A 13,533-nucleotide genomic window follows, 5' to 3' on the forward strand; every position below is an offset into this window, starting at 1 on the left:
CCTTGGCCACCAAGAAGGGCTTTTTGTCTCCTTTTTCCTTTTCTTCCCCCTCAGGGAAGCCCGTCTCCATGGCGGGGTGCAGCCCCCTCAGGGTGACAGCTGGGCAGTGCCGCCCTCCTCCTCCTCGTCCTCCTCGTCCTCCTCCTGCAGGCCGGGCACAGCACGGGGCCGGGCCAGGTTGAGGAGGAGGGAGGAGGAGGAGGAGGAGGAAGGGGCGGCGCTCGGCTGGGCTGGGCTGGGCTCGGCGCGGCCATCCCCGGGCCCCGCATCGCTGCGTGCGCGGAGCCGCCGCTGCAGCCGGCAGGATGATCGCCGCCCAGCTCCTGGCCTACTACTTCACGGAGCTGAAGGAGGACCAGGTCAAAAAGGTCAGGTGGACATTCCCCCCACCCCCGCCCACGCCTCTTGGTTTTTCTTTTTTTTTTTTGGTGTTTTTTTTTTAAATTGTTTTAAAAAATATATTAATTTTTTTCCCCCTCCGCACGATGGTTTCGTTGCTTTGTCCCCAGAGCCAGCCGGCTGCGGGAGGAAGGAGGGATAAGCCCGGGTTTGAACTCTCCAGAGCATCGCCGGCGGAGATGGCAGTGGGGTGTGGGTGATGGATGCTCGGCGGCGGGTCAAGTGGCAGGGAGGGGATGGGGGTGATGGCTTTTCCTGGTTTTCGTCGGCACCAGCATCCCCGGAAAGGGGATTTCCCCTTCTTTCCAAGGATGCCTGGGAGCATCCCCACTCCAGCAGGCGAGGAGCAGGCAGTTTTTGAATTATGTGCCGCCGGAGGATCGGAATTTACAGGAAATGGTTGTCGGTTGTGCTTAAAAAGAAGCATTTCTATAGGCTTCTTCCAGCGTTAGGGGGTTGCTGCTGTGTGGTTGGCACAGCGCTGGGATCGAGCGCTGCCACAAGGAAAAGGGTGCGGAGCACAGGATAAATAAAAACATGGTAGTTAGGTCCTGGCTGAGCATATTGCAGAGCTGTAGGGAGCGGGGAGCCTGGGGCTAGGATGTGGGGACACGAATTGAGAAAATAATTGCAAATGTCGGTGAGTCGGGCTGACGTCAGGAAAGAGAGGCTTCCCCTCTGCCACCTCCTCAGGCGCTGCCGTGTGACCCACCTGGGCGTGTGGCTGTGGGCATCCCTAAAATATTTCGGGAAAGCCTCAATGACAGCATTAGTAGTACTGATTTGTAGTGTTCTTGGGGCTTGAGCATCTCCCCAGCAGGAGGAGAGCACCTCATCCATCCCTTTGGGCTGCTGGCTGTGCCTGGGCTGACCCCAGCTCCAGGGTGTGGGTGACCCACCCTGCCCCACTCGAGACGGGCTCAGCCGTGCCCGCTCCTCCCTCGGAGAAAACCCAGCACAGCTTCCCATGGTTTCCACCTCTCCTTCCGTGATTTGGGTCTTTTGGGCTCTCCTGAGGAGCCAGAGGCTGTGCTCAGCCTGCAGCTCTGCACCTCTTGGCCCCACATCCGTGCCTCTCCTGCTGCCAGGCCCACTGTGCTCCTTTTCCTGCAGGATTTGTGAGTGCTGCTGCTGGTGCCAGGCGTGCCTGCCTGGCCAGGGCCTTCTCTGTCTCGCTGTGTGTGTTATATTTAGAAGGCCAAGATAAGCACGGGTGTGTGTGGCGGCTGTGGGGAAGGCACAGAGAAACTCTGCGGTGTTCTGGGGGTTATTTATTGCAGGCTGGCTTGGCACCATGGGGCTGCTATTGTCTGGCAGTATGGGAAACCATTTGGCCAGGGAGCTGTAAAGCATTCTTATGGATCAAGCTGGTTTTGTCTGGAAAAGCGAAGAAGAAAAAAATAAAACCTATTTGAAAAGTCAAAAAAGCAGGCTACTGTTTTTAGAGGACGTAAGACATCTTTTCCTGTCCGTGTCCTTTTGGAACGGATATTGAGCCTCCTCGGTTGTGGCTGTCCTGTAGGGAGGATGTTTGTGGCAGCCAGAGGCTCTGCTGCCCCGCAGCTGCTGGCAGCTGGTGGGCTCCATTCCCCGCGGGCAAAAGTGCTCTCGCTCCACCTCAGAGTGCTGCTGGTGAGGTTTGTGCTCCATCAGTGTGCTGCTCCTAGGGATACGTGCCTGCACGGCTTCGTTTCAGGTCCCTCCCTCTCCTCCCGGCTTCCGGGAGAGCAGCACTTTCTGCTGGTACGTGCCTGTGGCTCAGGGCTGCCAAGCAAGGCGTTGTCCCGGCTCTCCGCGCTGCCCCGTGGGGCTCCTGGATGATGCCGTGGCTGCTCCTCTGCCTCGCTGGCCTGTCACAGCCTTCAGCGTGGTGGCACAGCTGGCAGGTCACCTTCGGGATGCTGCTGTGGGTCACAGGAGGGCTGCCAAGGGGTTAAAAGTACCGACGAGCCGAGGCTGAACGTTCTTCTTCTCTTGTGACCTTCTTTTTTTTGAATTCCCATCTCTGTAATGCTCTGCAGCTGCCTTTCCATCCCTCCCCCTGTGGAGGGGCATGGATGGGGCTGGTGGTTTCAGGGATACCCTGCATCTAAGAGCTAGTGCTTGTGTACTGGTTCTGCTGGGTTTGTGGGTGCCCCCTTAAGTTTCAGTGTGGTTTTAAAAAAAAATTTGTCATTTTTGGAATGTTTTCCAAGATCAGTCCCGGCAGGGTGGAGGTGTAGAGTTGAAGGAAGGTTGCTCATAGTGTGGCCCCTGCAAGGGAGCATTTTCCAGTGAAACCATTCAGTAATGGCACTTCCATGCCACCTTAGCGTGCAGCAGCAGGCTGGCACGGGGCGATGCCCTGTGCTGTGTGAATGCACATGCGCTCCGGGCAGCTTAAATTATCCAGATGTTTTTGCAGACATCTGTTGCCTGAACGTCTGTGACATTCCGGGGACAGCAGCAGGAGCTCAGCACCCTCGCTCACACAGGGGACTCGGCCCAAACTCAGCTGTGGCCCCGATTTCTCCGAGGGATGGGGGAGCCACGGAGGGCGCCTGGCAGCTGTGCCACTGCCCCGTGTGCGGGAGAGCTTTGTAAAACTCGGTAAAACTGCCTTTTGTTCCCAGCAGGTTTGTACCTGCCGTAGCTGGCAAAGGGAGCCTCTAGGTGTTGCCTGGTTTCTGTCTGTCAGGGGAACAATATGTTTTTGTTGTCTTACCTGAGCGAAGAAAAAGATCTTGCGATCCAGGAGGGACATGTAGACGTTTAACCTTGAAAAAAGCGTGATGGAATGCAGTATAAAATGTAACAACTAGTATCCAGAAGAGCCCTGTAAGAGTGACCCGCCCCTATAAAGGCTTTTTAGGAACCGGTCTGATAAATCATCAGTAAGCCCGAACAATTTCCAAATGTCTAAACTACTTGTTTTAACCTGCTTTCGCTCCTGATGAATCTTTCTCGTGCTGAAAGGAGTATGATTAGCTCTGCACAAGAATGTTTTCATGGTGAAGTGTTTTGGCATGAAGTCTGTGTTGGTAAAATAGGTGCTAATGGTTTCTGAAATTGTTCTGGGAGTGCTCTCTTCTTGGATACCACTGACTGCTGTCAGTGTCTGGGATGGAGGCATGTGTATAAGGAACGGCCCTTAAGTTTAAGCCTTTAGTGCTGCCTGTTTCATTTATAATTATTCACAACTGCTGCAGCGGCTGGATTTTCAGAAACTTCTTTTCCCCAAGTACAAACTGCACCTTTCCTATGTGACTGGGAAAAATTATGTGATTGTGGTTCAGACAGTGAAATCCTATTTTTAAAAAATTGCTCACAGATTCTGTCTCTGGTTTGTTTTGGTCTCTTTTGAGAAAAAGAGAAAAAAAAAAAAAGTGACTGAGCTCTTGGAGGACTCCCATAGTGGCAGTGTGGGAAGATGCCCTTCCTCGGGAGGTGACTCTGAGGTGGCAGCTAAATAAAGGAGTGTTTTCTGCTCCTTGTCCGTCTGAAATTGTTCCTGCCCTCTGCCATCCCTTGGGAAGGGCTGGTACCTGCCTCCCGTGGGAGCCTCAGTGGGGCTGCTCCTGTCTGTCCTGGGCAGCCTTTCCACAGCTTCCCCGTGCCTTCCCCGGCTGAGATTTGCTTTGTGATCGGCTTTTATTGCCGGCAGAGCAGGGAGCTATTAAACCTCCATCCCATAATCCAGCCCCCCCCACCTCAAGTTATTTATGGCTATTTGCTGGGAGTTTTTCCTCGGAGGGCTGCACTGCCACGCTGCTGGAATGACTAACCCTCTTCCCGCCGGGGAGAAAAGAAAAACCCTGCCTTTTTTCCCCTATTTTTTTTTCTTTTCCGTGGTTTTGGAAGCTGTAACACGTAGGAGTGACTTTTTTCAAGCAGAGGCTCGGTGTCCCCGCCCCGGGAATCTCGGCGGCGGAGATGGATGGCCTGGGTGCCATGCAAAGCGATGCTCCCTGCGTGCGGGAGAGGAGCGTCCAGCCCAATTATGTAAGGGCGCTGGCAGCGCTCATTGGTCTCTCACGGCAGCAGAAAGAGCCCTCCCTCCCTTTTCCCTCGCTGCTGAGGGCAGCACAGGGGCAGAGGTGGGGAGAATGGGCTCGTCAGTCCTGACTGTGCAAACGCCACAACCTGCGCTCACAGCAGCGCTTTCGGTGAGCGGGAATCCTTCCGCCCTGCTTTTGGGAGGAGGATGCAGCAGTGGGGCTTTGTAGAGGGGTGTATTAGTCTGACTGTGAGTGGTGTTTACTGTAGCTTTCACTGGGAGAGCTGGGGAATCGTCCCTCTGAGCGGCAGCGTGGGCTGCTGGAAGCTCAGCCTGAAAAAGAGGTTGGTTCCTCCCCTCCTTTTAAAGGGAGTATCCTCATGCTCTGACATCATGGCTTTACACACTCTGCTAAAAAAAAAACATGCCATGAAGGAGAGACCTTCTTGCTTAGCCAGACTCCAGCCTCTGCATCCATCCCCACGGCGTTTGGGGCTGCAGAGAGGGCACATCCTATGCAGGATTTTATTCTTGGAGTGAAAGGATGCCAGTGACTGGCTGTGGTTGTTGCTGTGAAGGGGCTGGCGGCCCGTGAGGGCGGCACAGGACACAGCAGGGATGTGGGGATGCTGCCCTGGGGTCTTGCATTTAGCCTCTGTTGCAGAGAACCTGAGCTCAGCTCTTCTACCCTTCAGCTGTACGCCTGCACCGTCACGTCACCGGTTCGCGGGGAAAATGCACGGTCTCATTTCATCGTGGTGTTATCAATCATGGTATTGTTCCTCTGCAAGCAATGACATTGAAAAGTTCACAGCTTGTGCAGCCTCTGGCTGTGTCCCCTGTGGTCCAGGCTTGCCTGGCCCCCCGCCCTGTGGTTGGGGATCAGGCTGGATGCTGTGCCCAGCAGCACTCTCCATGCCTTCTGCCTGTCTGTGTAAATAAGTGCTGGGTCATGGCAGGAGGGTGTCTGGCTCAGGGAGATACTGTCTTTGGGGAGACCTTGAGTAGGGTGGGCAGGAGTGCTTTCTGTATGAGTAATTAGATTGGTGCTGGTTTTATGGTCAGTTTAGGGTTTAATGAGATTTTGATTGCATTTCCTTTGTGAAGGGCATTATTCATCACTTCCCGTCTCAAAGTTCCCTGTATATGGAGCGCTTGTGTGCCTGTGTTTTACATAAAGTGGTTTTTTGTAAGACACAAATGCCAGCTTGGAGATGAGCTGCTCTCAGGGCTTCCAGAGCAGCCAAGGAGACACAGGGAGCCTTGGCACAAAGCTGGCCTGGGGTTTAAAATAAGGCGGCTTTTCCAGTTTTGCTGAGGACAGAAAACATGGGCAGGGCTTTATTTTTTGTCTTGCTAAGCTGCAAGCAAAAGTGATCCCAAAGGTGTGGCTTCGATCTGAGCCATTTGTGGAACCAAATTTCCAAGGCAGGTAAAGAAACAAGGCAAGAATAGACTGGCAACTGAGGTAAAAAGGGTGGGAGGTGTGTTTGGCAAGAACCCCTCCAGGCCATGTTGTATTTTTCAGGCATCAAAGCATCTCTCAGTCTTCCTGACAGTGAAGGTGGTTGTAATGTTATGGAAAGCAATATTGTTGGAAAACTTGAACTGCCTCCTTTTCCCAAGGAGGTAAAGCCAGCTCCTGTCATTGAAAGCCGCAGGGGAGAAGTCAACAACTTTTAATTTGATGTTTTGCCTTGAGAAGGAAGGTGCCGTCTGCCCACAGTCAAGTTCTGTCTTTGCAGACCCTCTGGAGTGGGATAGCAGAAGTGGTCTGCTACAGCAGAATAATTTCTCAGCCTGTGATGTAGCCCCAAAACCACAGTGGCAAGTCCTTCCCAATGTAAGGCTTTAAACACAATGCACTCCTGACACCCACATCTCCCCAGCTGGGACAAAGTGCCAAAAGAGGGATTTTTAGTTCCAGCTGTTTAGCTCATGGACAGTCAGGAGAGCTGAGAAGTGGGGCAAGGGCTGGAGGGGGTGGTCTGAGGCTGTGGGCAGATGGTTTTGTGTGCAAGTGAGGAGGCAAAGTGATGTGGGACTGCCTGGTGCCATGGGAAGACAGTAGGATGGAGCTCACCTTGGAGGATAGAGCTCACAAGACCTTAGACTTGTACGTTCTCCATGAGTTTGAGTCAGAAGATAAGACATGAAGCGTGTGCTGTGTCCTCAGCTTGGCCAGGGCCCCGGGGCCGTGCTGGGGCTGCACACTATCCTTGCAGTGAAAGAGAGGGCAGCCCTTGACACTGGGGTGCTGTGTGTCCCCCCAGATTGACAAGTACCTCTACGCCATGCGGCTCTCGGATGAAACGCTGCTGGACGTCATGGCTCGCTTCAGGAGGGAGATGAAGAACGGCCTCTCCAGGGATTTCAACCCAACAGCCACTGTGAAGATGCTTCCCACCTTTGTGAGGTCCATTCCTGACGGTTCAGGTAAGCAGCTGAGGGTTTGTTTGCCATAGTAAGCACGCTGTTGGAAATGCTCAGTGTCCTACCAAGAACAAGAGGGATTTGCTTCCTGGCAAGCCCAGACAGCATTTCGAAGGCAGCCTCTGTGTGTGCAGGTCTGTCCCCACAGGTGCTGGGAGATTTTGTGATTCCTTTGCCAAAGCCATTTTGATGCCAATGGAAGGGCCCTTCCTAGCAACTATCCCTCAGCACATTTACTCTGAGACCTGTCTGCCAGCGATCATTACTTCACATAGGATGATTTTTGATTCATGCAGTTCGCACTCACGTGACCTAGAGTCCTAAGTACAGTGGCTTTTAGTGATGTGCTGTTTCCTTTAGCATCCCTTCTTCTTACTTTTTCCCCAGTGGAACTGTGAACCATTACAGGCTGAATTTGAGTTTCCTGGCATTCATTTTGCAATTTGTAGCTTCCTCTTCCAGACTGTCTTGGTGGAAAACTCACAGAACTCGAGGAGGATGTAGCACGTGGCTGCGAAGCTGCTGCTCTGGTGTGCTAAGCTTTTTCCATCTGGATGCAGGACTCGTTTTTCCCATGCCTACTGTACCAGATAAAAGTGGCACAAACTGCTATCAGACACCAAAAAGGTGTTATGTTGGTAATTAAGACCCAGATTGCCTCTATTAGTTGTTACTTAAAAATTACTATGTGTTTTTAAAAAATACCATATGTAGAGTATCTAAATGTATTTATAAACATTATATAATAGTGTTTATTATTTAGTAGTAACACTGGGTTTCCCTCTCATCTAGCATGAGCTGGTTAACTAGTGTGGTGCCTACCACAAATTGACTAGTTTGGTTCCTACCTGTGTGCAAAAATTGCAAGAACTGCATAACAGACATGTTACCTATTTTGAGGCCTTTTTTTTTTTGTTTGAGTTAAAATTGAGAATTTATTTGGTGAAAGAACATGAAGCCACGTGCTTTGTGTAAATTGGTGCTGCTGTCTGGCAGGTGGAATTCTTTGATAGCTGTGCTTTGGTGTTGCTTTCTGCCTTCTCAAGCTTTTAGTTGAGATGTGATTTGCTGTCTGAGGAAAACCAAAGGGAGAATGTATTTGAATCCTCTTTTTCCCTTAATTTAGCACTGCCGGCTGTTATGTTGAAACGTTGTGTTGAAATTTGCAGCCTATTGAGAAAGGCAGAAGCTGCCACACACAGCCGGGTCACGGGCAGAGGTTGCACTCAGGGTTTGCACATGAGGTGACTTGAGGGCTTTTGTGTGGAATCCCAGCTCCAAAATCCCTGTTTTTTCATTGATGTTTGTTTGGAGCTCATTTGAGTAGTGACTTGTCCCCAGTTCCCTGCTTCGTCAGGCACTGCACAGTACCAAACCTGAGCTGCTTGCAGTGAGTCAAATAGTTTTGAAAATTGTTCCCTTGTACAATCTGGGAAGATTAGAGATGGCCCAGGAAAAGGGGGATCTGCACATGGCCAGGAGAAGTGTGAGAGGTTTCTGAACACTGCTGGGCCCCAGGAGGAGCCAGGACAGTGAGCAGCCCTGGCTGTGTGTAGGCGTGTCTGTGTGTCAGGGCATTAATTTCAGATCATGCATTACACACCTACTTAAAAAAGAACCTCGTGTATTGTGTCCAGGGCACTCAGTTCCTGCTCCTGAGCCTGCCTGGCTCCTGCCAGCCTCTCCAGGCTGGGCACACTGCTGGCAGTGCTCCGCAGCACGGGTTAGAGCGAGGCAGTGCTTCGCCCAGCACAAGTTCTGTAGAACTCAGTGGTGATCTGTGTGTGTGTGGGTGGCTAGAGCCCCTTTGGATAGGGGTTAGAAAAGCAGGCAGAGCCATTCCATTCTGTCCCTGGAAGGGCATGTTCTGAGCCCAGGTATGAGCAATGTTTGCTGTGAGGTGGTGCTGTGGCATTTCTCTCCCTGACTCACCCCCGTGTGCCTGTCACGTCTGGCGCAGCCGTGGCACAGGTGCTGCCAGGGCAGGTGCACAGCCCCTTCCCTCTTCCTCCCAAAGGTTCTGGGGGGCCCTCGTGGATGTGGCTGTGTTGATGTGCCCAAAGATGGCAATTTCTGCCTTCAGCTGTCCCTCCGTAAAAGCCAGAGGCTGAAAGCCTGCCCTTTTCTCTGGCCTGTCTCTAATTACTGCCTTGTAAGCTCTTTCCTCTGAGTCCAATTATTATTATGGGAGCTGACTATTCAGAAAAATACTGTTGTTTAGTTTCAGATCTGTGCTTGTGTTCTTTTTCAACAAGGAGTTTGTGAGCAATAATTCCAGAGACTCTGGAGGTGTTGATGTTAGCAGTTTTTTTCCCCCTTGATTCAGAGTTGTTTAATTTACAAAAGCCATGAGGTTTTTCTGTCCACAGTGCCCAGAATGGTACCTCAAGCTAATTCAAAATGCTTTCAAAGTCCACATAAATTCCCAGCAGGTTTGATTGCACCTTGGTGTTACAAAGCACAGATTAAGTGCTGCTACTTGGGTTTAATTCCACAAGTACACTAAGAGAAAACTCTAGTTGCATGCAGAAAGCTTTACACTCTAGTTCAGAGATCTTTTAAAGGGTGAAGGATGATTCATAATAATTTTTTACCTGGCAATGAGCTTGATGGTGCTGGAAATCAAGCACCCTAACCTGTTAATTTATTTACAAGGAAGGTATTTCAGAAGTGTAGTGTTTGTTTGAGGTATGCAGTTAGGCTTCAAAAAGGGCCATCTGGTCCAGTGTTGATTTTCCCATTAGTTCTTGGAGGTAATGGCTTGCACTCAACAGATGATGCCCATAAGATAAAGCTTATTTGGGTATTTGGCTTAATGAGAAACTTGTGCTCAGTGTTTGACTTCCAGACTTGCTGCGGTGAAGTGGGCTATGACTTTTTTATGCTGAGCCAAATAAAGAGAACTGCATCTCCAGTTTGTGTGTGCTCATGTTTTAAGTGACATTTGTACTGCTGCAAAGGAGTGTTTGAAGCCACCCTGCTCAGAAACAGGTAGGGAAGCACTGCAAGAGCTGTGTTTTGGCAAACTCAGCTTGCCCATGTCTTGAGCAGCAAGAAGGACAAGTTGCATTGCAGTGCAGTAAAATTAGGAGGTGTATTAGAAGTTGTGGGCTCCCACTGTAATTTTGCTATGTTTTTCTGTATGGGGTTTATTGTTCTTTGTGGTTTCTCACATGACAGTGTTTTGTTTCTGTGTTACACCGCAGCCTTGGAAAACCAAAGGGACATTTGCAGTGTGTTTTTGCCTCTCTTGGTCTGTTTCTGTTAAAGATCCTATCCTGAGGGACACCTTGTGCAGTTCATCAGCTTTGCTGACTGGGGTGAGGCTCCCAGAGGTGCATGGGGTGATGAGGAGGAGCAGCTCTCTAGGTCAGATTTTAGGAGTTTTGATATGAGATTGGACAGAGTAGTCTCAGAGGCAAGTATGGCTCTGGAAATCCTAGTGGATAAAATGCATACCTGGAATTTTCATGACAGCCTGGGGTCAGAAGGCTCTGGGAGCTGAGTGTGTTTGAGATAACGTGTCACAACAATCTTCCCAGCTGCTAGAGCTTCTTCCACTTTGAATTTAGGTAGAAGTGGAAAAATGGCAATGTTAGGAATGGCCTTCTGAAAGTGACAGCTGATGAGGAAGCAGGATGAGAAAACACCACTGCCTTTGCTCTGCTGCCCTCTGAGCAGCATCAGTTAGCCTGGGGATGCCATGCACAGACACAAATCCTTGCCAAGAGCCCTGATGATTATCTGCAGCCTGGACATGCACTCCTGTGTGAGAAAGCTGTGCACACTGCTTCCCTGAATATTCTCTTTTTGCAGACTCTAGCAATCGCTGTCTTTGCTCCCTCTGTGGTAGGACATGAGGTAGCACAAGCAGGTCAGGCAAATGTGTTTGCCTGCTTGGCACCAGGGGTTCCAAAGGTGTCATTCCCCTGATAGCCAGGCCATGTGCCTGGAGTCTGTGGAGGGTACTGGATTGGCTTCAGCTCTCTCCACCACAGGGGGAGATGGAGGTGCCTCAACTCTTTCCTTCTGGGCAGATATTAGGAGCTCTGTGCAAGGCATCACAACTTCTGAGCAACTCCTGCAGAAGTGCAGGGCTGGTTTTTTAAGCTGTCCTTTCTCTGACTCCTGTTATCTGTCTGCAGTTTGCAGTGAATCTCAGCATTTCTGGACACGAGATGGGGGGTGGTTCCTACTTTCATTACATCTGTGTGTAATTTGTTGATTTTAGAGCAACCACCATCCACTGTTACTTGCCAAAATGACACAGGTTTATTTACAGCAAAAGGCTGCTTGTCAGTGGTCTGGCATCTCTTCATTCTTCTGTGCCTGCTTTCAACATCTCTTTTGGGTCTCTCCTTTGCTCTGCCATCTTCATCGTGAGATCTGGATACAGACTGTCCAGTGCTTTCAATTCCTTTTGGGTAAACCTTCATTGCAGTTGCCTGTGTGTCAGTGGTGCTTGGCATTGCCATTGCAGCAGCTTCCTGCTGAATTGTAGGGAATCAGATTGATGGAATCAGGTTCACGTGGATGCCCTGCAGCTGGCACTGTAGGGACTGGACATTTGCTTCAGTGCTGCACTTTATCAAGCTTGATGCTTCCCAGGTTTTGTGTTGCATATGGTTTTTAACCACTTGTGTCTTGTTTTCCACGTAGAGAAAGGAGATTTCATTGCACTGGATCTTGGTGGCTCTTACTTCCGAATCCTTCGGGTGAAGGTATCGCATGAGAAAAAGCAGACGGTGCAGATGGAAAGTGAAATTTACAATACCCCAGAGGACATCATGCATGGGAGTGGAACACGGGTAAGCACCTCTTCCTTGGCACATCTCTCTGGAGATTGGCTCCTTAGATTTTAGAAAACCCCCACAAGACTGAGCTTAGCCAGCTGTACCTGCAGCATGCAGACTGCACCTCAGTGTCAACACTGAAAATGAGTGAGCAGTGTAACAGAGCATGCATGGGTGCTGCAAACCTGCTGTCATCATGTGGGAGACTTCTGGATAAGAGAGGGAAAAAAATGGCTTAGAAATAAAAATTCTGGCTTTTATAGTGAACTTAGTTTCCATTAGTACAAATGGAGAGCAGGAAAACAACTTAGTCTTTGTAAGCAATGAACATGACCAGCCCTGCAATTGTAGTGTTAGATGTGGGGTAGAAATCACCATGACAGCCACATCTCTGTGCTGGCAGTCTGAGCAACTCAGCATTCATGAAAAGTACAAGTACATTGAAAAAATTACGGGAAGCTGATAGAATGTTTTGGCACAGCTTCACTTAAGTTTTGTTGAGTAATTGAAAGGTTTGGTTTTTTTTTTTTTTTTTTTAGTCTTCTCTGTTCCAAGAGTAGAAAATATTTGTATCCATTCACTTGGATTTCAAATTGAGCTCTTTGAAAGTTTTGGTTTGTTTTTTTTTTATGATCAGGAAGTGGATTACATTGGCAGATTTGTCTCCCTGTCAGCCTAAGGCAAAACAAGTAATTTTCATTGTTGGAAACAGCAAGGTTTCTTCACTTTTTATTAGAATGAGGTGCTGTTCAGGAGTGTGAGACCTGCAGGAAACTTAAAGCTTGTTTCAGAAGAATAAGCAAAATAGGAGAGAAAGAAAAATTGTGGGAACAGCTTTTCTACCTTTCATATATTTTCTGTAGTCACCTTAGTACCTTTATTTTCTATATGTCATAAGTGAGTGCAGCAGTGAGTGTAAGATGACAGTCATGATAAAACTGATAGAACTGCTAAAAGCATTGCTGTGATATCTGAACCACAGCAGTAAAACAACCTTCTTGGAAGGACTTTTCCTAACCTTATTGCTTTGTTTTTGGGCCAAGAGGTCATGCAGTGGCTTTCCCACAGGGGGGTTTTGGAGGGGAGCTGAGCTGAGCTGCCTGTGGCTGGGGGAGGCAGGGTGGCAGCAGGGGTTGCTTGTCCATGGGTGGGTGTCAGGAGCTGGAGGCTGATGGGCAGCAGGGCTCTCTGCACACCCTGTGTCTGTCCTGGGGAGGCAAGGCAGGCTGGCTTTAGGGAATTCTAGATGGAGACATGATAAGGGTGGTGAGGAGAAGCCGGGAAAGGAGACATCAGGTCTGCTTTCTTTCTTTGACATATCTGTGTTTTAATTTTTCAATATCCAAAGGCCGTTTGGCTGTTGGGAAGCAGCAGTGTGGAGCTCAGGCTGATAGGCTTTGTCATGGCTTTTAAGCTGAAAGAAAGGAGAGCAAGGCTTCTGCTGACCCCATGGGCACAGTATTGAAGTACCAGGAAAATAAGAGCAGAACTTGGAAGCATTATGAGAATAGCACCTGGGTTTGAAGTTGTTCCATGATGATATCCAGTGCTTGCTGTGTGCCTTCAGAGGGAAGCATGGGGGATACCCAGGAGGCAGACAGGCAGCTGATGATTTGGTGCTTATGACTGTGCTTGAGGTCTTCTGAAATGTCCGAGCCAGATTTGTGGAATACTTGAACTGAACTGCCTGTGTAGGGCAGGCTACTAATGATTTCCAGCAAGCTGTGTCATTAACTTTGCTGAGTTACACTCCTAAAGCTTAGTGCCTAATCAGCTTATTGAAAGATTGTGATTTATGGCTTCACATCTCACTAACATGGTTTGTTTTGATATTTTCTACTTCACGGCATCCAGACTTCCATTTTTGTCCATCTGTCAGGCACGGGCTCACAGTTTTACCAGTTAGAGATAGTTCCCTGTCAAAGTCAAGGG

The 13,533-nt window shown here is 49.6% G+C and overlaps 1 protein-coding gene across 1 annotated transcript in view; it reads left to right on the top strand.

Annotated features, from left to right (window-relative positions):
- Nucleotides 1-208: 208 nt before the first annotated feature.
- The window catches only part of HK1 (hexokinase 1), a 35,698-nt gene continuing 22,373 nt past the window's right edge, over nt 209-13,533 (top strand). The window contains exons 1-3 of the mRNA XM_084210895.1: nt 209-368; nt 6,649-6,811; nt 11,468-11,616. Of these exons, the coding sequence (XP_084067021.1) occupies nt 306-368; nt 6,649-6,811; nt 11,468-11,616 (375 nt within the window). The 5' untranslated portion in view covers nt 209-305. The remainder of the gene's footprint in view (nt 369-6,648; nt 6,812-11,467; nt 11,617-13,533) is intronic.

Source organism: Fringilla coelebs (assembly GCF_963513975.1).
Source record: "Fringilla coelebs genome assembly, chromosome: 8".
Taxonomy (NCBI): domain Eukaryota; kingdom Metazoa; phylum Chordata; class Aves; order Passeriformes; family Fringillidae; genus Fringilla; species Fringilla coelebs.